The 24,672-nt window shown below is 28.5% G+C and overlaps 3 protein-coding genes across 4 annotated transcripts; 1 reads left to right on the top strand and 2 right to left on the bottom strand.

Moving 5' to 3' along the window:
- Positions 1-5,097: 5,097 nt before the first annotated feature.
- On the top strand, positions 5,098-7,938 carry LOC113857713 (autophagy-related protein 8C-like). 2 transcript variants are annotated; one of them, XM_027489864.1, is made up of 6 exons: positions 5,098-5,182; positions 5,347-5,393; positions 6,053-6,108; positions 6,190-6,242; positions 7,316-7,434; positions 7,647-7,938. In XM_027489864.1, exons 2-6 carry the CDS (start codon positions 5,357-5,359, stop codon positions 7,742-7,744), a joined length of 363 nt encoding a protein of 120 aa, XP_027345665.1. In that variant the 5' UTR covers positions 5,098-5,182; positions 5,347-5,356; the 3' UTR covers positions 7,745-7,938. The 2 variants fall into 2 exon arrangements, with proteins under 2 accessions (XP_027345665.1, XP_027345666.1); XM_027489865.1 differs by having other exon boundaries at positions 5,130-5,182; positions 6,011-6,108.
- A 2,064-nt stretch (positions 7,939-10,002) lies between these two features.
- On the bottom strand, positions 10,003-11,401 carry LOC113859189. Its single transcript, XM_027492004.1, has 2 exons — positions 11,283-11,401; positions 10,003-10,595 (listed from the first exon to the last, which is right to left on the bottom strand). The coding sequence occupies exon 2, from the start codon at positions 10,573-10,575 to the stop codon at positions 10,285-10,287; it is 291 nt and encodes a 96-aa protein (XP_027347805.1). The 5' UTR covers positions 10,576-10,595; positions 11,283-11,401; the 3' UTR covers positions 10,003-10,284.
- A 2,676-nt stretch (positions 11,402-14,077) lies between these two features.
- On the bottom strand, positions 14,078-15,667 carry LOC113858165 (membrane metalloprotease ARASP, chloroplastic). The gene is made up of 2 exons (XM_027490663.1): positions 14,674-15,667; positions 14,078-14,562 (listed from the first exon to the last, which is right to left on the bottom strand). The coding sequence occupies exons 1-2, from the start codon at positions 15,589-15,591 to the stop codon at positions 14,245-14,247; spliced, it is 1,236 nt and encodes a 411-aa protein (XP_027346464.1). The 5' UTR covers positions 15,592-15,667; the 3' UTR covers positions 14,078-14,244.
- Between the last annotated feature and the right edge of the window lie 9,005 nt (positions 15,668-24,672).

A 24,672-nucleotide genomic window follows, 5' to 3' on the forward strand; every position in this document is an offset into this window, starting at 1 on the left:
CACGAAATATGGCTACTGGTGGTAGCATTGAAGAAGTTGCATTAAATTCTCAACCACCTTACAACTGAGGAAGTTGGAATATTAATTTAAGGAGGTACAGGAATCGTGAAAAGGCTCAGAGGAGACAAATCTGTAGCTTTAAATGTGGGCATTTATGAATTATGGTGTGGAGGGAGAGGGATGTTGGTTCAGTTCAATCAGCATTTATGTATCAAACAGTGAAAAAGAACCTTTGCTTCGTGGGTTTAGGCTTATGGTACTCATACCCTTCATCATACCCAGCCTCTCATGAGGCACTTCGTAGGTTCAGTGATTCCACTACAAATGCAATTGATGCATCTGTATGGTTTCTCTTTCTCACATGCTTAGCTCCCTCCCTTTCTTTCCTACAAATAAACCTAAAATGATGGTTAAGAACTGGCTATGTTAGCTAGTTCTACCAAAACTAGCTAAGCAACGTATGGTCTTTTTGCTTCCTTTTGTTCTTGTTAGTTTTAAATTGGGAAATATTAATGACCTAACCAAATGATGTAATATACTCTAACTACGAGATCATATTTTAGGTAACATATCCAAGAATTAATACTTTATTAAATTTTTAACGTATATTCAAGGATATTTAATATATATGATATTTTTTATATAAAATTATAGGATATTATAAGATCTAATACGTTGAAAACATTAAATGTCATAATTTTTAATAAAATTATATTATTTATTAATTTTTTATTGTGTGTCTTTAAATATATATTAAAAAATTAATATTTTATAAATATGGAAGACTCATAAAAACTCTATTTAGTGAGTAATTAATTATAAACGATTTAAAAAATCTTTAAAAAGAGCAAACATTATTTTTACTTTTTAAAATAACTTAATCGAAACATGTCCTAGTATGAAAATAACAAAAAATGTTTCAAATAAACGTGATTTATGTAAAAGTGTAAGCATGGGAATTGGGATCCATAAATGGCTGAACGACGACAAGAGCAGCACAAACTTTTCATCTATTGAGTAATCAGCTTAGTACTTTTGATAATACTAAAAGGAGCATCGAGGGTTATAGAAAGCTAGCTTTTTCAATAAGGAATCTTGGAATAATTTTCAGCGCATGATTGTTTAATTTTAGTAATAGCACTATCACAAAAAACATAAAAGTAACCGTGTCCAAATGTTGATTTTGTTTATTAAATGAGTTGGGGAGAGAAAGAATTCACTAATATTTTTCCTCAACTCAGGAATATAAGAGCTCGTTTTTTTAAAAAAATTATGCAAAATTTATGAAAATGATTTATAATTATCATAGTTTCTTAGTTTATTGAAAAAAAATTTACATGACATTAAAATAAATTATAATAAATTTTATATATATATATATATATATATATATATATATATATATATATATATAGGTTATCCTTTAAACCTTGCATGTGTCGGTCTATTCAAATATTATTATTGTATTAACTTTTTTTGGATTATATATTCATATTGTAGCTAGCCTATTTATAAGTTTATAACCTATATTAACTTATTTAAAAATAAGTTTGTAAAGTTATTAAAAATTATTACTAATATGCTTTTTAAAAGAAATTCAGGTTAAATATTTAGGTCATAATTTTTAGAAAGACAAACCAAGTGCTGAAACATGTTAATATATACATATATATAAAGTAAGTAAAGTTTAGACATTATAAAAAGTTAACTATTTTTAACTTGAAGATAAAATAAAGACCAGACTTGTATAATTATTTCTTGTAGATGTTCTCCTATGATGAAAATTTCAATTTAAATTGTTAGCATGGTCTTTCTTCTATTAGTCCACGCTTCCGCAGATAGTTATGGTAACTGAACAACTACAAGGACAATACACAGTATACGCTTCAAACTTTGGATCCGTAATATACAAACATAATGTTAGTAGGTAGGCACAAACATGTGAGAATGACTACACTACACCATTAAATAGTGCTGCGACCCTCTTGATGAGCATGCATGCACGTGAATGAGAGGGGAATAAAATTTTCCATATTTAAATCTGCAATAACAAAGTACAGTAAAGTGACAAGGCAATAAGCATCTTTTTCGCAAGTAAAAGTGTAAAACTTACCACTATACTCCTTTAATATTGTTAAACATTATTATAAATGATCATTAATATTAAAATATAGACATTATATAGTTTTAAATGATTATATAACTTTACGTAATATTTAATCTCAATTATCGATGATTATTTGATTAAGAAGTTATTTATTTTATTATTATATAAAACTAATTCTTTCTCTAAATATATTTTGTTCATAAATATATATACAGTCTTAAATTCCCAAGGTAATATCACTTTCCTCAACAAGAGCTTATAGCTAATATTCATAGGTTGCCTACAAAGGAGATTATTGGAGTGAGAATCAAATACTTGAAGTTAAATTATTCCATCTTTATTAACTTACCTAATCATGTTCTCTATATCATTTTATATTCTTGCATAAAAGTTTGATAATTTGTTTAGATATATAACATTTTGTGTTATTTTTACTAACAAGTTCAATAGACTACAATTCAATTAGAATCAAATGATTTAGCCAATAACAAACACAAAGATCTCCTGTTGGTCAAGCAATTTTGTAATAGAAAGAATTATGTCCCTTAGCTGTTACTAAAGAGAATGTTTAATGTGAAATTCAACTAAGTAAAAAAGTTAAGCTAGATTTGAAAGCTAAAGGCATAGCTAGTAAAAGAAAAGGTGTAAATGAAATGCTATAAATAAGGGAAAAAAGGAAGATTGTAATCAAAGAGTGGTAAATGGCTTAATTGAAAATGCAAAGCAAAATGTAATGTAAAGACTGAAAAACAAAAATGGATATATGGAAGAACATATTTGTGTTTGCTTGATTAAAAAAATTCACTAGTTATTATACACTTGATACTTATAAGCCCACACAAGTTTTCACCTAAGTTTACAATAGTACAAAGTCATGATAATAATAGTTTACATATTTATCAAATCAGTTAAGCTACAATTAAAAATTATATTAGATGACTAAAATTAAATACTGATTGATTCCTCTATTAACCATGCAACTAGGTCCTTACTTTTAAGGCAATGATTATTCATCCTTATCTTCAACTTTTTCTGGATGTTCCAACTACTTCAAATGTGCATTTTTTTTACTGTTGATAACAAAATAACCTCCTAATTCAGTTCTAAATGCTATATTTAAAATCTAGGTGGTAATTATACATTTACTAGTTATCGTTTGACATGGTCAAACCCATATCTCTCAGTTAGAACCAAATGCGTCGTGCCCAAAACTACAACGTTAAGGCATATTCTTGATTTAGCTTATTTCACAAACACTTTCTAAATCATTACTCAGTCTCTCATGTAGCTACTAAAGAGTCCCTCAACTAATAACTTTTATTAGCTTGTTCTTATGTAAAATATTTAGATTATTTAGATGTCTAAGAATATTCCCCAAAGTTAAGAGCATACTTCAAGGTTTAAAGAATATTAATACTAAAACCATCAACACGAGTCAATCGGATTCAAGTTAACCCATCACGAGTTAAATTTAATAGTAGATTAACCTAACTTAACTCTCCTTAATTTAAAGTGAGTCCGAAAAATTCTGAGTCAATTGATCATTAATTCGGCATGTTGATTCACTGAACTCAAAAAATTATTAAAAAAATACAAAAATTTAAATTTATTCACTATCATTTATTAAGTACTAATTATCTACTATGTTAATAATTAATACTATCGATAATCAAATGATCAAACGAAGTCATCTATCGCATCACTCTTTTATACTTAATTCAAAGCTAAAACTAGAAAAGGGACGTGGACCAAGAAAAGAGAAAAACTCTTCTTTTAATTTTATATTTTAGTAAATAAAAATAATAATTTAAATTTAAAAGTTGCGAGATGAGTTAACTCACCACGAATTGGCTTGTATATTTATACAATAAGAACCCTGTGGGTCAATTATGGACCAATAAATGACTACTTCAACTTGTAATTGCACAGTGGAGATTAATGCTTCTCAGATTCGATTTAGCACCACCTTCTGTCATCGTTGATGATTCTGAGCCTCATCCATTCTTCGTAAATGGGCCGTACATGTGACACATTGCGACAAGCATGGGCTTCGATCTGTTCTGTAGTTCTTTACTTTTTATACACTCTGCAATGTGGATAAGGCCCGGTCTAAGAACTCAGAAGATGCCAAAGTTGCACTCTATTGTCTTTTTCATACTTTTAATTTATTGTTGACCCAAAAAAAAAAAACTTTCAATTTATTGACCCAAATATATATTTTTTTCAATTCGATCTTAACCAATATATCAAAACCATTGATTTGAAAGTAATGAGTGTTTAGACGTATATTTCATGGAACAAAAATGTCTGAACCGCTTTATATAAAAGTAATGATAAATAAATTTTACTTTCTCACTTTATAAATATACTCATCTAGAGTTGTTTTATTATTCAACAAATATCTTATAAATAAAAATAAAATAAAATCATTAACGAGAAGGATGAAGAAACGAATCGATAGAGGAAATGGTATTAAATAAACTGAACACTGGTAAAATCTAAAAGAGGAAACAACAATCCTTGCCAACTTTTTCTTTGGAATTACTCTCTTATGGAAGTTGAGAACCTTCCTCGCTTCAAAGAAGAAAGAATTTCATGATTTAACTATATGTACACCTGACTTGGTACATTGAAAAGATAATATATCTTAATATTCTAAATTTTTAATGAACATCAATTTTTAGGTTTTTTAAACATATAAAGTTAATAAATTATTATATTTTCTAACATAATAAATATTTTCCATTTTTATTTTAATTAGAAAGTATTATCTTATTTCTTATTTTCAAACACTTATACAAATATATATATAAGCACCAAAAATTCAAAAATCACTTATTATCTAACATTTTAAAATTTGAAATATAAAAACGATAAAACTGCTAAATCATTTTATTTTGAAAACATTGTAAAATTTTTCACATTATTTTATTTAGAGTCCAAGAAACGGTGTCGTTGAGCATAGACAGTGACCAACAAATGGTCATATAACAATAAACAAGGTTTCCTTTACTTACAGGGAAGTTCCTGGTTGCTTGCTTCTTCTTCTTCTCTGATCGTTTTCTCTCTCTTCTCGTAAGCAATATCCGATTTTTATTATCCATTGCAAATCTCATTACTGTTTTCCCCTTTTTCGTTTGGAGTTAATTTCGTTCATCAGCACAACGTTACCTTCATTGGGAACCCTAATTTTGTAATTAGTTTTGTTCCCCTCTTTTAATCCGTGTTCTCTGCTGCAGAATTATTCCCATGGCTAAGAGTTCATTCAAGATGGAACACCCACTTGGTTCGCTTCTCTTTTTATTTATTTAATTACGAACCGTTTCTCCAATTTTCTTTTATAAGATGGAGTGAATTTTTTATTGGGAATTAAACATGATACTCGGGATCCTCAGATGCTTTGAATTTTCTTACTTAGGCTTTGTAATTTCTTTTTTGGAGTTTAACTGGGGTGTGAAATTTGTATTGTTGAGCCCCATTATGTGTTTTTCCTAGAAAACTAAACCTTTTACTCAATCAAGTGTCATTGTCTCGTGCTAACTTTCCATTTATCTTTTTATTTTGCGCAGTATAAAAATGAATTGTGTTAAATTACTTAAATATACTTTTCTTTTGTTAGTTCAGATGATGATTATGATGTGTGTGCGTAATTTTTGGTTTCTAAATGATCTATTACTACCTGTGATTTGGATTTGCTGTTGGCAGTGAGTTCTCCCCCCTCCCTGTTTCTCAAATTTCTGGTGTGATCTGTATTTTTTGTTGTATTGGCTACAAAAATTTCACTATCAACTAAACACCATTCCTAAACATTGGCTGATCTTCTTAGGGTATCAACCCCCCGCCCCCCAACTGATTCCTACGTGCATGTAAACTTGTAATTGTTTTTCTTGTTGGTTGATTTAGGTCTAATGTATGTTTGCTAATATGTATAACATTACATGCCAGAAAGGAGACAGGCTGAAGCAGCTCGCATTAGGGAGAAGTATCCTGATAGAATTCCAGTAAGAGCCGATTTCTGCTGTTTGCATGTATCATTATAATCGCCCTTTGTGCTTAAGAATTTGGTTGATTATTCCTTGTAGGTAATTGTTGAAAGGGCAGAGAAGAGTGATGTTCCCGAAATTGATAAGAAAAAGTTAGTTTCTTCTATTATTTGGAAAGTGCAACTGTAAATTTGTAAATATTTTCACAGTTTGTTTACTCTGATCATCCTTATAAGTGTTATTACTTGTTTTGCGTGAAACATGTTCTACTTTATGTAGATAAAGTTTTGAACGTCATATAGTTTTTACTGTGAATTTTTTAGAATATCCACACCTAAGGCTACTTACTTTTACTTGGACTTAAGCTATTGTGGTTTTATTTTCTCTGGTTTGGCTGAAACCTGTCAACTTCAGAATATTTTCGGTATGTCTGTGGTGTCAAATTTAAATTTTACTGAGTTAGCAAACCTAACTAATTTTGCTTTTAACATGGTAAGAAGAAAAAGAAATCTTGTATTCTTTTCTTAAAAATATTATTATAGAATTGAAAGAGAAAATGGTAAAGAATATCATATTTAATGTTTTTATCTGAATTGGAGAAAATAAAGAGCACTACCATGCTGAATTGAATCAGTACTAGCGTGATGACATGTGCGTTGCATGGTTTATAATTATTATATGAATATATTTTTTTTCAAAAAGTTGTTGTCAAAATAGAATTGGATTTGTTGATGTGAAAGCTCACTAATAGAGTTCAATACTTGAAGCTGTAACATCAATCTAGTTTGATCGTTCAGTGACATGGGGATTTAGTTGAGGCTTAGATGTTAACAATTGAAAGTGTCAGAATGACAAGATCTCATGTCAATTAGTGTTAAAGCTCCAATGTTCTTATTGTAAACTGTAGGAGGTTGGGAGGACTCATGACTCTCACCATCATCTTGCCCACAAAATAAAAAAAAATGGTCATGAAAAATGCACTTTAAATCTAAGGAGAACAAGTAACCTGGCTGGAACATTGATCTTTAGCATAGTTATAGTGTGTTTGACATGCTCTATGCTTTCATATGTCTATGTTAACTGTAAAATGGATGCTTTGAATTCTTATTCTATTAGGGAAATTGACAATCCTTTGAATGTTTGTGTGAATACATATCCTCTTTCATTTCCTTTGTTTCCTCTTTATTTATGGTGTATATTATTATTTCCTGTTGGATGAATGTAGGTATCTTGTTCCTGCTGATTTGACTGTTGGCCAGTTTGTGTATGTGGTGCGGAAGAGAATCAAGCTGAGTCCTGAGAAAGCCATCTTCATTTTTGTCAAGAACATTTTACCACCAACTGGTAATAATATGTATAGATCGTGCGTGCGTATGCGTATGTGGTAATACATGTGGAACTTTTGTTAAATGTAAATGTTAGAGTGGATGACATGATTTTTAGTCTGGGAAAATAGGGCAGAGGGAAACCCAAAATTTGTTGACTAATAATATTTCTGAAAATTTGTTCTTATAATATTTTTTTTCTGATTTAGCTGTGATTTTCTGTTTATGCAGCGGCAATGATGTCTTCAATTTATGAGGAAAATAAGGATGAAGATGGATTCCTATATATGACTTATAGTGGAGAGAACACATTTGGTTTTATGATCTGAAATGATTCATGACAGGCAACCTTGTGAATAGAACTTCCTAAAAGTGACCTATGTGAAGAAGTCAGCTTAATTGTTAAATCGCTGGTTTGATCCGTTTCTTGTAAAGTTTATTAACTAATTGATGTTAATCGTTGTGTACTGGAACTTAATTGAAAATTGTCGTGCTTCTATCTTTATGAATTGCAAAAGTTTAAGGGTATGTTTGCACTCTAACGTGTTCTTCTGATTTTCATTATTTATTTATTTTTGTTTAAAAAGAATAATTTTCATGTTCAGTTTGATGCATCTTAATCAACTTCTATTTTGAACAAATATTAAAAATTAGTAATGTAATGCTAGCATTGAACCTATAGCCGGTATTGTGTAATTATGAGAGTAATAATAGTTAATTTGGAGTATGGGAGATTTAGACGTTAGAAATTACTTTTTAGAATCAAAATCTTGCACGAAACGCGTAAATGAAACACGTGGCATTATTTCTGTCGGATTTCTTCGTTTTTTCAAAAAACTTAATATTTTAATTTATTAAAAAAGGAACATTTTTTCATGTCGATTTCGTACGAAATTTATCATACTATGCAGCAGCACTCTTAGATAATTTACGTGTAAGGTCTTAAGTTTAAGTCTTATCATTAGGTTGACTTAAGCCTCTATAAAACTGATTAGATTGAATTAAGTTTCTTTTATTAATCAATTTAATCGTAACGGATCGTGCGTTTATATCTTGATTCATTAATTACTTTAAACTTTGCAATCAAGTTTTGTTTTATAAAAATGGTGAATTTCTTGTGTAAGGTTATTATTAAATTAAAATAAATTTAAATAAAAACTAAAAGTATAGTATAATTTTTAAAATCTAATAAATTTTATAAATATAAAATTTATGTTGATTATTAATAAATAATTTATTGTTTTAAATAAGAATAAATTAAAAATAGAAATTCAAAAATAAATTATAAGAATTTAAATTAAGATTAAATTAAAAATAAATATCTGACGCAAAACAAGGCAAATGACATAAATTGAAAATAACTCTTAAAATTGCTCTCATTTAAGATCATTCATAAGCAATCTTGTTTAAGAATTAGAACTTACACTTTATATGTAAAGGCAAGTTAAATTCTAATGCCACAATGTTGTTTAACGTTATTTAGGAATAATATAAATATTTTTCTTTGTATGAAAACATTTAGAATATCAAAGTGAATGAATTCTTTTAATTTGGAAGAATTTTAAGAAAATAAAAATCTGATATTAATGCTGATTGAGATTTAGTTATCATTGTCAATGACTCATATTTATAATATAAAAATAAATTAGTTTAAGTCGATTTGTTGTTTAGGACTTCTTATAGGAGTTTTTATCAATAGACAATTAAGCTGGGATGTAATCACACCAAATGGGAGCACATCTTCCAGCAAGAATTAAAATGGTAGTTCATCATTTTCTTGGGCATTAAAAACTGTGTTTCATGCATCTCAATGCAATAGAACAGTCATTATGTGTTTCATGCGATTATATTTTTCCAGCAAAAGAAACTGTTACACGGTAGCTGAACTCTATATCAATCCGTCAAAGACTTTGTATGTTCGGAAGTTTGAAGGAAAATAAAAGGAATAATTTTGAAGGGTAAGGAATGAGAGGAGAAAGGAAGAAAAAGAATGGTTAACATAAAATCTCTCAAATTAAAATAATTTAAAAATATGAGATTAAAATAGTTTATAAACTCTTTCTTCTAATATAAAATTTTTTAAATAAAAATAATTATCACATAAATTATGCTATTTTAACATTTAAAATAGGTATTCATACTAGACACTCAATATATTTGGATGTTAAAATATTTTTAAAAAAATTATTTTATATATAAAACTGTTTAAATAATACTAATATAGTAAAATATAATATAAAATAAATTTAAAAATATATTTTACACCCAACATATATGAGTGTTTAGGTAAACAATGTTAAAATAATCTTTTATTATTATCACATAAGCATTTTCCCACTCTTTTGCTTCCCAAATACTAGATATCAAACAAGCTTAAGTTAACTTCATTTTCTCTGAAAACTTTTTCCGGTCATTCAAGGTGCATAAGAAAAATGTGCAAAATCTCTACAAAATCACGTTAAACCACGTTTATACAGTATACACGCTATATCTTAAATAGTTGAATTTTCTTTTTGGTAAATCGCATCAGTTGATTTGAGTCACACAAATCAACATCGGGTCAAACATCATCCCCAAATCATGAATGCAGTCGGCAACAAACAATGTAAAACTGGAGAATTTGTTCATTGAGCAATCACAGAAAGATACAGGGAAAAGTTATATAACACCCAACATTTTTTCTATAATCAAACAAAAACTATGAATCACAAGGAAAAAATAAAGCTAATCTGGATTGTTGCAGTAGAAATTGAAAAGCAAACCAAGGCATATCAATTAGTTGATTACGAAAGAAACAAAACACTTTACTAAAGCAACATGTATTATTTACCAAAGCCATACAATGAAACTGTCCAATGAGTAGGTGACTTCACTTGGAAGAAGTCCTTTTTTGGTACTGATTCTTGACCCATTTGAGGCCAGCAGAAGTGCCACTCTTCACCTTCTGGGCACCCACTACAGCAGCTGATTTAGCCTTGTCAGCACCCACAATTGCAGCTGCTTTGGCTTTGTCCATTCCAGCTGATGCCATAGCCTTTGCATCTGCCATCTTTTTGCTACTGCCACTACTCTTCTTCACCTTCTCATCCTCCTCATAGTGCTCACTACCAAACCCTCCCGTTCCCCATTGATCAGACCAACTCGGTGCTTTGCTCCCCATAGTTTTCCTTTTCTCTGTACCTGCAAAAAATTTCAATTCTTCATTGATTCTAACAACTAATCAGAGACCAGAGACACCCCTTAATATATTGCTGAATTAATAAATAAATAAATAAACCCTCAAAGTTATATTGTCAAACATTTTACTCCTTCAAATTTTAAAATTTATTTACTAGTCATTAATTTTATAAAAGCTTATTTTGTAAAAATATTGTTTTGAAAGTATTGGATGAATTTTAAAATCTAACAGAATATTTGAAGATAAATTAAAAGGCCAAATACAAAAGACAAGAAAGGGGGCAAAAAATGAATTGCATCCAATAATCAAAGTCGCACGCGGTCAAATCAATGGCAAGTACACACGGTTTGTTTTGATCGTGACAGTTAATAAACACGATCGTTCAACAATTCAACGCAAGAAAATAAAAATTTCTTAGCACCAGTAAAAAGGGCAAAAAAATCGGGGTCATGAATTGTGAGACAGTGAAAAGATTCGAACAGCATGCATATCAATTATTCTTTTACACGAGATCCATTTATGAATTCGAAGGAAGGTTTAAAAAATAATTTAAAAAATTTGATTTTTGCCGAATAAATAATAAATTAAAGATAGATCGAGGTAAGAATCGAAAAGAGAATGGGCGACGAACATGTTTCATAAACACACACACACACACACAGAGAGAGAGAGAGAGAGAGAGAGATTACCTTGTTGAAGGATATGGCGATTTGAGAAGAAAGAGAAGGGAACAGAGTTGGTGGGGTCGAATCGAAGGCTTTAGTGTTAGAGAGAATGAGAATGGTGAAGTGATGGAGAAGTTAATCTAATCAACGCTTTATATTATCCTCTCTCAACCTTTTTCTTTTTCACTTTTACTGCTTTTCTTCTGTGTCATACTGGTTGACTTTTTTCTTTTACTATCTGTTTATGTTTTATTTTCAATTCTAAATATTTTATTTAAAATATCTTATCTTTTTAATTTCATATTATTTAATATGATAAAAATTTTACTTTTTTAACTTATAAAATTTAAAAATAGCTAGGAAATTTATCTATTAATAATTTTTCTACATTGCATGAGTATCTTTAATTAAATTATTTTTAAAAAATACTAAAAATATATATTATATTAATATTTTAAATTATTAAATTTAGAAAATAAATACATAATATTAAAAAATTAATATAATGAAAAAGGAATTATTATTTAAAAAAATGTTTCTGTTTAAGAATTAGTATCTAAAAATTATATATATATTAGTTGAGAGGTTGATTGATAAGGATGAAATATTATCATTATTAATAATACATATTATATTATATTATATAAATAAAAATCAAGTTCGAATTAAAAAAAATAAAGTTCTAAAAATTTAAAATTTTAATAATTAAATTTAAAAATATATAATATAAAAAATGACTTGACATGATAAAAAAAAATATTAATCTCTTGTACTATCCACGTTTAAAATTATCTGAAGACATTATAAATACTCGTAAATTATATGTAAAAATTATTTAATAAAAAAATTATTTTCATAATATTTATGTAATTTACAAATAAATTACTAATTTGTTATAAAAATATAAATTAAAATTAAATCACAATCTTACATGTGCTTGTTTATTACAAAATATTATGTGTTAACTTTACATTTTTATTTTTATGGAACATGTTTCTTCTTTTTCTTTTTCCTTTTATCCTAATAAATTAGTGAATTTTTATACACTGTATGGATATTATTATATTAAAAATAAAATAAAAATAATTGATTATTTTAAATTTAATGAATTTGAAAGTAAATATGTTTATTATTAATAAAAGTATATTTTATTAACCAAATTAAAGTAATAATATTTTACCAATAAAGTTTAGTCTAAGTGACAAGTATTTTAGTATTATTTAAGTAAAATTTTAAATTTGAATATTTATATATGTGAAAAAAATTTTAAATTTATATATATTTATATAAATATTTATATATATTTAAAATTTAAATTTTAAATTTTAATTCACCTATCACATTCAAATACTCTTACTTCAATTAGAACACTTACCACCATTATATTAAATTGAATGAAAAATAAAATAAAAAAATTAAAACACCTACCATTATAACATCCTAATGAAATATGAGAATTCTCATTATATATCCCCTAAGGTATATGAAGATTTAAGTTTAAATCAAAATATTTAAATTAAAACAAAAAAATATTTGAAATGAAATAAAAATTAACCAAACAAAATTTGATTTTCAATTATAAGGAAGTAACATAACATAATGAAGACGAGAATAGTTCCTAAAAATACTGCTCACATTTTTTTTAATCTTTATCCATTGCATATTCTTTTTTTTTTTTCCTCATACGCCTTTCTCTTCTCTTGTCATGTTTCTCCTTTTTGTAAAAAAAAAACCAAAAATTTATTATACAAATTAAATTTCTCTTCGCGAACTAAGAAATCCAAGACTCTGATAATTGTTAAATCCATTTTTTTGGACTACCAAAGTGTAATCTATCTCCAAAGAAAATAGCCTGATATAATTTCCCTTAGGTGAACAAAGCAAGAGAAGCAAGCAAATTCTTGACCATTTTTTTGGACTAAAATCCTGTTGCCCTTTTGGTTAGTGTTTAGTATACCAAACATTTCTCTTGCTTGGGAAATTACACCCGCATCCGTATGTGTTAGTACTTATGATTGTGATCCTAAAATTAGTTTCAACAAGATAGTGAAAAAATGGGGCAGATGCTAATTCTAGCTTCAATTCTTGTATCTTTCACTTTCCCTTCAAGCTTTTAAGGGGAGAAGTATACTTATTAACCTCTTAGGAACACTTTCCTTTTTAGTTTGGCACTCAATCTTCCTAACATAATCTAAAATGCAATTTCAAAACTCCATATTTTTTACCTTTCTTCTTCATTTTCTCCACTTTTTCTCATTACGAAGGAAATTGCATACCAAGTGATCAGTTCATAAAATTAGTAAGACTGTAATATAGTAAATGCAATCACGCCAAACAATTAAATTTTGGACATATATTACACTCCCTTTCTCCAGCACAGCTTAGTACTAGAAAAGAAAGCGCACATCAATTCCATAGATAAAAAAAACTACAAAATGTTGGTACAGGAAATAGTGAAGAAAAAAAAAATGTTGTTTTTAGTGTTTCCTGTACAAATACTCGAGAACAAAAAATAAAATGAAAACAATATGACAATTTTGTAATTAAAAATAAAATAGAAAATGATAACAGAAAACAATTTCTAAGACCAAATGGCCCTAAGAAAGGATTTGCTCTCTTAATGGAGGTAGAGAATTTATATCAAATAGTAGTAACCAAGAATTTGTGCAGAACTATACTCTTAATGGATAACTTCATGATTTCCAGAGAAAATGAAGAGAGAGAAGATACTAATCAAAGCTAGTATTTGTAATTTGTAAGTTTATATTCCAGGATCACAAATCCGATCCTGATCAGATCAATGAATTAGTAACAAAGGGATGTCTCTCACACAACATCCTTGGAGGAAGAAACTTACCTCAATAATTTAAAATGATCTTGTCTACTCTACAGATCTACCACTGGCTACAACACTGGTGCTACAGCTACGCTGATGAGAATCATGAAATATTTTTCAAAGCCAACTATTACTGAGAATTCACAATAATTACAACATATCTTTGATAATATCAAGGTTTAGGGTGTCTCGAATGATAAGGAATAACCCAAGAATAATAACAAGCATAATTCCCGAGGACATGATCCGTTGCTCCACTTCTAGAGGTAGCTTTCTCCCACCCCTTGCAGCCTCAATGAGAATTAAAGCCAATGTACCCCCATCTAAAGCTGGTAAAGGAAGAAGGTTGATAACAGCAAGGTTAATATTGAGAATGGCTGCAAATTGGAAGAGACCATCGATGTTTGATCGCGCAACTTCAGCACCAACAGCAATAATGGCTACAGGACCTGAAACCTTACTAGCAGACTGAGAGAAGTTTAAAAATGTTTGCTTTAAGCCATCTAACACATTGGAAGCTAGACCCCAAAATTCTTTTCCAGTAAAGTTCACAGCTTCCACCAGATTTCTGGGTCTAACCTTAGCTATCCTCACATTTGGGGCTAGCTGAACTCCAATTTTGCCAGTTCCATCAAAATTCTCATCTGGGGTGACCCCAATTTCAAAGTTCTCTCCCCCCCTCTTGACCTTGAGCAAAACATATTTCTTAGGGTTCTTCTTGATGACATCAACAACTTCAGAAACAGAATTAGGACCTGACTTAGGAAACTCACTTCCATTGACTTCAATGATCACATCACCAGCAAGCAACCCATCTCTAGAAGCAGCTGAAAAGGGTCTAACTTCAGGCACAATCACTCCAGGGAAAACCTCTTGCTCGGGCAAACCAACAGAAAGGACTTGAACAAAGATAATAACAAATGCAAAAATTACATTGGCAATAACACCTGCTGATACCACAATCAACCTATCCAATATTGGTCTATTCTTAAGCAAGTTTTCATCATCAACAGGAATATCACTCTCTGGGTCATTATCAGGGAACCCCACAAAGCCACCAAGAGGAAAAGCTCTGATGGAATATTCTACATTGTTTGCATTGAACTTAGCTAAAATTGGACCAAACCCAACAGCAAACTTACTCACATGGATTCCTTGGAGAGAAGCAGCAAGAAAGTGACCGCTCTCATGAACAACAATGATAGCTGTCAACACTGCAGCAGCCTCAAGAACAGATTGAGGACCCTCAAAGTTCCCATAATCAAATCCAGCAATAGACCAGGTCCTAAAATCCACCGTGCTCCTGCTATTCCCATGCAAAAAATGCTTCTTGCAAGTGAAGTTCAATCTGGGGGAAGCAAATGAAGGAGAAAAAAGTGGTTTGGGGAAGAGGGTCCTGTGCTTGAAGGAAGGTTCTGAGATGGGTGACTTTGAATTGGCCAATCTGATGATAGAACTGGAATGTGAAGGTGGAGAGGGAGAGAGGTTTACCACCATGGCTTCTGAGAATTTGAGGTTGTAATAATAAGGAGGAAAAAAAAGCTTGGTGCTGGTGTGAGAAGGGTGGACAACATAGAATATGGGTTCGGATAATTCATTGTGTTAATTTTCTTTTTCTTTTTTCTTGTTTAGGACCTGTGGAGGAGAAGTGAGGAACATGTCTCCTCTTATTTTCCACAAGTTGTTCTGTTTGTCATGTTCTGATAATCTTTTTATATTAACAAACTCTATTTGTCAAGCCCAAAGTAGCAAACTATTAACTTTGCCAAAGCCGAAGTATTCAATTTCAATTTCAACCGGTTCTGACAACTGGGCCATAGCCAATAAAAGATTACTACTGGGCCACCAGTAATCTGGACAAGCCCACAGAAACCCAAACATGTAGGAATGGGCCCATTTCCTAGGATTCACCTCCTTTCTTAGTTCCCAGATTCAAAGGAAATTTTGAGTTTATAATGCAAGACCAGCATCCTCTCTCCTTGAATGAACTATACAAAATTCAACACAAAAAAAAAAAAAAACAGAGCTTTTAATGTATCAGAGACCAAAAAAAAAAGGGGTCAAATTTTGTTTTATGATTATGCTTGATTAATTTATGGATTTGGTGAGAATTAGCTTTCAAATCATTTCTGTATGGTGGTTGAAAAAATATATTTTATGAAGGCAACACATATAGTTTGGTACATTATTAATATAAAAAAATTTACACTATCAATTAATAAAATTTGATGTTGATATAATTTTTATATTAATTATAATGAAAATTAATAACTATTAATGATAATTTATAATTAAATGATAATGTAAAACTAGTGTATTGAAATTAAATTCTATAGTTTTGCTATTTGTAATTTGTTGACTTCATTTTAAAACTTGCTACCAAATCCGATAATCCGAATGTGAAGTGTGCTTTCTTTTATTTAATTTACTGCGACTTTCACAAGTCGTGAATGAAAAGTACAAATTATTTATAGTAAAAACAGTTAAATTTTAATATATTTTTTTAAATTAACACGTGTTTTCAGCCTAATTAGCTTTTATATTTAATGTTTGACAATGAGTAAAAAAATGTAATTATATATTTTATATGTATTTGTATTTCGTTTTATACAATAAAATAGAAATTTTATTTTGAGAATGGGATAGTTTTTATTATATTTTCATTGTTAAAATTTGCAACAATGCAGTTTAAAAACATATTTTTGAACTTTTGAAATATCTTGCAGTAGTTTTATAAATTTAAAGATACTCATGTTGTCATATCTTACTGATTTATATTACATGTAGAAGATATTGTTTAAGATTTGTGCTATGTAGATTTTGACATTATCATGAAAAAACAATTGACTATTTTTTAATTGTATTATTAATACTTATAAATTTTAATACATCATTTATATTATTTTTTTTCTTAAAATACTTTTTAAAGTTTATATAATCTGTTTTTCTTTATCAAACTATCTGTTATATTTATTTTTTAATTTTTTCTCTTCCTAAGTTTATTAAAGTTTTAAATTAAAAAAATCCAATTGCTTAGCTCAAAAGAAGTTTAAAATATCAAAATCACTCATAATTAAAATTAAAAAAATTAGTCAATTCAAAATAAAATTAATGATTCAGAGCTAATTTATAGAGTTAAAATGTGTTCTCTACTATTATTTTATAGTATGGTTCATAACACGAGTTTATATTTATTTACAAATTTATAATTCTCTTAATAAGTAAGCTAGTAAAATATTTTTGATAAATAAAAACTAAAAACAATATACAGCTTTTGAAAATTAGCTTAAATCAGTCAATTATCAATTGTAAGCTTTCATCTAATTTACTAAATAAAGTCTTAATATTAATTTAAAGTGTGTTTGATTATAAAAACTTATAACTTATTTATAAATTTATAATATTTTTATTAATAAGCTAGTATAATTGTTTAATAAATAAAAATAAATGAAACTTATAAGTTTTAAAAGTTAGCGTATGAAAAATTTCTTCCAATAAGATTTAACTTATTTGTGTCTTTAATATTTTAAATAATTTATATTCACACCAAATATCTTAACACTTTTTTTAAATTATTTAACATATTTAAACTAATTATAAAACTAATTTTACTAAATAACTCTAGTTTAATTAATTAGTTATAAACTTTCAACTAAGTTACCAATTATAAACTATAAATTTTTAAGTTACTTTATGAAATAAAACTTTAATAGGATAAATTATTATTCTTTATAACAAAATTATAATCAGTGTGTCAATTTATAAAAGAGTTGAAGTTTAAGAAATCTTTGTTTTTCCTAATTATTTTGATTTTCACAATTTTATTTTTAAGATGCATATAATACATTAAACCAACTAAATTTTAGGATTAATTGTGCATTTAATCCTTTTAATTTGGACTAATGCGAGTTTTTTCTCTCAAGTTCCTTTCAAGCTAATTAATTAATTTAAAAATCAACATATGCTAAACTTGATCCTCATCGATCTCTTTGTAAAAATCTTAAAAACAAAAACAAGAACAAAAACTTAACTATACGTGATCCTAATTTTAACTCTTTAAAGATTTTATATATGACACACGGAGACACACACCCAATTGATGGAATCCCAAGTTGAAAAGGATCTGCTTGGACAATCTGCAATTAATTAATCATCAAAAACGCATTCAGAAAATTTGTCAAACTTGATGAAAGAGATAGTTACTTACCTTTTTCCGGAATCGTTCGTTTTCTATGTATACAGTGTATATATGACATGTCTCTCGCACATCCAAACATATAAGATCTGCACATCTTCAACCCAAATATCAAAAGGATAATATGAGCAAGTAGGTTAGTAGGTGCCCCCAAGATTTGTGAGCTACTGAGCTATGAGTCTTTGTGACCGTTCTCTCTCTAAGCAAACTTATTAAATAAAGTATAATAATTTGGTAATTAAAATTCGTAAAATTTACTTAATGGTTTGGACCGTTCTGAAAGTTTTGGCCTAAAAACCAGAGGCAAAAGTTGAGAATGTTTTAAATTGTAGTCATGGGTGCTGCTATTATGATTGCGGATATAAATTATTGTACCTGCATATTGCAGTCGTTGTAGCAGATTTATTGTATATATTTTACCCATAATATAATATTAGTATTATTCGTATTTAAATTTTTAAGAATTTCTTTGTATATAATATATTGTTTCAAGCCATTAATAACTATTTGCTTTGAGTTAAAATAATCTTAAATCTTTTGAATATATAGAAACACTCATTAATTTTTATTTTTTTTTATTTTTTTTCAAAATCTCAAATCTCCTACTCTTCCTTCTCGTATTTCAGCTTTCCTATATCACCAACTCAGTATCATCCTATAGTCTTCTTACCCTTTCATAATTTCTCTTATATATCCTAAATGAAGAAAAATAGAACAGAAAATAATTGTGTGCAAACGTTTGTAGCAATTTGATGGGACCTATTATTGTGCATGGTTCGATGTGGCAGTCGCAATGTGAATAATTTTGATGATTTTAAAACAAATTACAACTGCAGTGTAATGTGTGATTTAGTTGTGAACACTATCACAGTAGTAATATTGAGGTCATATCATGTGATGTTGTTCTCATTTTGAAACGTTGCTGAGATTTGAAACTTTAACCTACATGCTTTGAAGACTCTCAAGAATCTTCTGCTTCTTTCTGCATGGTTTTACACTTTCACGATTTTTGGATCGCTGAATTTGGGATAACAAGTGAAAAACACGACTATAACTTATCTGCAGTCTGTATAAGAGGCATTTAATATACACACGATATGCTCATTCAAGTATCACCCTATTGCAAGATCCAGAGTGAGAAGGATTTAACACTTCACTTGTTGAATCTTTACTCATACATTTAATTTTTTATACTTAATAAAAATAATGAATATAATTGTTATTTCTATTATCATTTAATTATTTACATCACTTGAAAAAATACTTTTTAATAATATATAATTGCTTCAAAATATATGTAGTATTTTGAGTAGTGAGGGCAAGCAAAGTTTGCATTTAAACCTGGTGATCTATGCGATGCCTTCATGATCATGTGGGTCTCTTTGGAAGTTAATGATAATATGAATTAATGAAGTAATGTTATAAAGTGGTCCGATCCATTGGAAAGAGTAACCCTAGAGCCAAAATTAGGGTTTAGAATTGGATGAGTAGGGTATAGAGAGAGCATCCAAAGGTATCTACCGTGTAAAAATCATAAATTCAGAGTCCTCGATTTATATTCTCCAACTGTTAAAAGACATTGTCCTGTTGTCAGTGGTCCAGAGTGGTTGGTGCAGTTCATAACAATTTGAATTAATATGTACATAGACACATTTAAAAAAAAGTGAAAAAAATTATACTATGTGTGCAGGCCCGTAGACGATGCTCATCTAAGGTCTGTTTCAACTACCACCTAATATTTTGCTGCTGTGTAGCTACCATTGTGGAAAAGTTGAATTTCAGTTTATTTGGCTTTACTTAATGCAATTAATTGTCATAAATCATTTTACTCTTTTCTGGATGAGCTTAATTATCAAATCACTGATTAAGTACCCTGTCAAATGACTAATTACTCTCTCTCTCTCTCTCTCTCTCTCTCTCTCTGTAAATGAAGAAAATCAGAAATCTTCTTGACTTACAGTTAGACATGTGTCAAATCTATTTGACATTTTACATAAATTAGTTTTATTTTTCATGCATTATGAGTATTATTAAATTAAAAAAAATTTAAAAAATAAAAAATATTATATAACTATTTTTCTTAAAAATAGTATTTTTATTATCAATAATAAATACTTTATTTTCAAATTAGGATTGAATTAAAAAAATATTAAATACAAGAAAAGTCATGCAATGTAATTATAATAAGGAAAAGAATATGACTTTTTAAAAAATATTTTTTTTTTAAGAATGAGGACTTAAATTTAATATATGGAGGTAGATAAATATTTCTTTGAAAAGGAAACAAAAATATCATTAGTTAAGAAAAAAAAAATTATATCTTCGTTGCACTTACACCTCCATCTTTCGGAAAATTCGATACACGAGTCATTGAAATACATATACTGAAATAAAAAAAATCAGTGAAACTTGTTAGATTATTTTTATTCTATAGTTTTATCAAGTATTTTAAGAGATTCTTATAATTAAAATTGTTTGATAAAGTCTTTATCGTTAATTTAAAAGTTTTAAAATAGGTCCCTTTTTCGCTGTAGCCATTCTCATTCGCTGTAAACTATAAGAAGCCATTTGAAAAGTTTAAGGGCTTCTTCAATTGTGATTTTTTTCAAATAAATTTCATAATTTTTCTGAGCTATTAAATAAGTGTCTATAATGTAATGAAAGTTAACAAAATCTAAATGATTGCGAAGCGGCAACCTTAAAAATCCAATTGCTTATTGTCTCAAAAGTTGATTTTATTTATTTATTTATATATGCATTATTCTTACAAGAGAGATTGAATGACTCAAACACATTATTACTTGCTAAGAATGAAATAGTAAAATTAATAATTTAATTAAAATGTATTGATAATGTAAATTCTTTTATATTATCATTTAATTATTGATTAATATATCAGCTAAAATATTTATACTTTATAATAATTAATATAAAGTTATATATATATATATATATATATATTATTTTGAATTAATTTATAATATAATTTTTTATATTAATAATAATTTAAAAATAAACTCTGAACTAATTAAAAATAATATTAAATTCATTTCTTGAAATTGCACTTAGCATATAAAAATTAGTAATTAAAAACAATAATGATCACATATTTATAAATTAAATTTAATGAATATTTTTCTAATAAAAATTATTATTTTAACTACTAAAAAAAATTATTAACCATTATAATTCTACTCGACTCGAGCATAATAATTACCACATGTGATCTAGACAATATATATATATATATATATATATCAACCTTAACCTTAATAGATAATGTTAACAAATTCATTAATTAATTATAAAATTTTGATTAATAATTTTATAATTCAAAATTTTATAAAAATAAAATAAGTATTAACTAATTTTATTAGATAAAGCCTCAAACTTAAATTTTACCTAAGATCTAAATTTTTTCAAACGACCTGGTTATTATGCAATTGAAATTTATTTAACTTTTTAGCCTAATTAATTTGTTTATAGTTTTGATTGCTAATTTATAAATTTAATAAAACTATGAGTATAAAAAGTATTTTTTAGGAGAGTATAATAATATTTTTTTAAACTTAAGGAATAAAATTAGTAATAAGTTGATGTGCGTCTTTTTTGTGGAAAATCTAAAACTAAATTTGTAACTTTCTAAGATTCACCAAACTGTACCACTGGGAAAATGATAAATTAAATGCAAAGAAATAGGGGTCCCTACGTTGGTGGCTTCGTGGAAGATAGAAAATGGTTAGTCAAACAGTGCACACATATATCATAAGCACAAACCAGTCCGTTTTGATGGTATATCTACTTCCAATTCTTTTCCTCTTCTCCACTCAGATATTGGTTTGATCGATGGTAGATCTCATGGGAAAGGTCATGCTGAGTCAAATTCTTCTTGTTATGATGCTTTTTGCTTTCTCTTAAGTTCTCTTAAGATGATTAAGAAAAGCAAAAGGTGTGTTAAGGGTTAAAGGATCCATGGAGCTCTATAAGGGTTTCAGAAAGTGGTGATGGGAAAGTGTTATATGAAACACAAATCAAGGTATTGGCGCGCCTCAATTTGAAGACATGGTTACGATGAAAACCAGCCATGTAGTTTTAATTGAGCCGCGTCAATATCTCATCTTGCACTTCTTTCCATCTCCACCCCTCAATATCAAATATTGCCTGGTATGTATATGTTAATTATTTCTTCAACCTTCATTCTTTTTATTACCCTTGTTCTTAATTTTTTCTTCTTTTTTTTTTCTCTCATACATATTTCTGTCCTTTTTCTCCTTATATGTTTGCTTATTTCTTATATATGAGCCTACAAGAACCTTGCTTCCCCACCTGTCTTTGTCTTGTCTATCTTCCCAATCAAATAAATGAATTTCATATATTTGTGGAGAAAACAAAATTAAAATTTTATCTCTCTCTATTGGTGATGAAAGGCAACCACACCACACACCACACACATGTATACCCAACTGTACTATGTTTAATGTATGTATTTTAAGTGTAGTTGCCACATGTGGGATTATTAGCTATACTAATATACTAAGCTCAATCAAAATAAAGCTAAACAAAGACCCTTTCTCGGATGAAGAAGAAATTGGAATTAGGGCGTGAGATTAATGAATTAAACAGAATAGTTAGTGAATGTAATTGATGAAGATATCCATTATATATGCTTAAGAATTATGAAAGAAAGTATGCTTATATGTTAGGTAGGATGTATATCTGAATTCATAAGAAAATCTTGTGTGTTACTTGCTACCAACTTTTCTTCTTCACCTAGATATCGGTATCTTTTGTCTTTTTTATCTCTATATATAACCCTGGGAACCACAACAACATGTACCGCCACGAGTATTCAAAACTTAATTGTGCTTCCTGTTTGCACGTTGCTAGTTTAACAATTATATGATGAAAAATGCATATATAATGCTTATTAACGTCAGCAGGAGTAGGTAAAATTGGCGTATCAGGTCGGCCATATCAGGGCTTGCACTAACCATTATTCTATTGCATTATCTGTGTTATACATGAAATAGAAAGAATCCTAGAAATAATATAGCTGAGAAAGATCAGAAGGGAGATAAGAGAAGTTGTATACACGTATGTTCAGGTAAAAGGAATTTATACATAGATATACAACTAAATTCAAAATTAAATTTTCGATTAATCAATATCCTTAAGACATGAGTCAAAAATATATTGAGTGTGTGTATTAAATATTATGAAAATATACTTTAATGTTATACTTTTTTATTAAAAAAAAATTACTGTTAATTTTTTAATGAGCATTACATATAAAACACAAGTTAATATTTGCCTAAAATCAATGATGGTATTTATCACTGTCTAAAACTTCACTAAGAATAAAACTCCTATACTCTTAACAACTAAGTTGTCTTTGAGCAGTTATATGAAGAATATTTAAAGATATATACGAAGCTAAGGCATAATATCCTATTAGGTAGTTGAGAATAATTGAGATTGTATCCACAATATATATGCACTTAATGTTATCTTCTATAGTTAGTCATCTCAAATACTTAATGTCCCCGATGTCCATGCCAGTTATATCAATTAATAAATATATGCACATAGGACTATAAATTCTCTGCTGAGTCGAGGTGGTGGGGGTTGTTGTACCCCTACTGAGGGATACTCATGATATTTAAGCGTGAGAAGAATAATGAGAATGATGTTGGGGACTGGTTACAGGGAGGGGACACAGCCAGAATTAATGAAGGGAATCCTTCATTGTTGAGCTATTCAGAAAGCAAGCCATGGTCTTCAAAGTGCAAACTCAAGTGGGGCCTGTTGCTGATCTTTTTTTCCTCTTTCTCAGGGACTTGCTAACTATTGTTAAGGCACTGATTAAAGAATAATAAATAATAATATTTTTCAAAATAAATATATTAAAATACATTTCAAAAAGTATGGAAATAAGTGTATTTTTATATAGTTTTTTTAACAATACATTTCTATTCTTATTCTTTGACTAGTGTTGTTCTTAAAGTACTTGTTAGCATTTTCCTTTTTTTCGTGGTGTTTGCATTAACTTCTTTCTACACCATCAGCTGTGTCCCCATGTACATAGCTAGCGGCGAGGCAGACATTGTGAATTGTGATGTTTCTCCAACTATCCTGTCCTTTTAAGATTCGTATTAACTCATGCAAAAAACGAAAAGAAAAATGAAAAAGACTTGGGGCTTTATGGTCAGCATGGAGGCAAGTTATGTGGAGAGGGGAAAGTTAGCCAAGCATGTGGTCCACAAATCCATTCCCATACTAGTATATAAATGAATTTGAACCCCCTATATAGTCATTTAAACAATAATTCACTTTAATTAGTTAAAAATTAACAAATTAAAATTGATAAAAAAAATTATTTTTTA

This window comes from Abrus precatorius, unplaced genomic scaffold, assembly GCF_003935025.1.
Source record: "Abrus precatorius isolate BTA unplaced genomic scaffold, Abrus_2018 Scaffold2, whole genome shotgun sequence".
Taxonomy (NCBI): Eukaryota; Viridiplantae; Streptophyta; class Magnoliopsida; order Fabales; family Fabaceae; genus Abrus; species Abrus precatorius.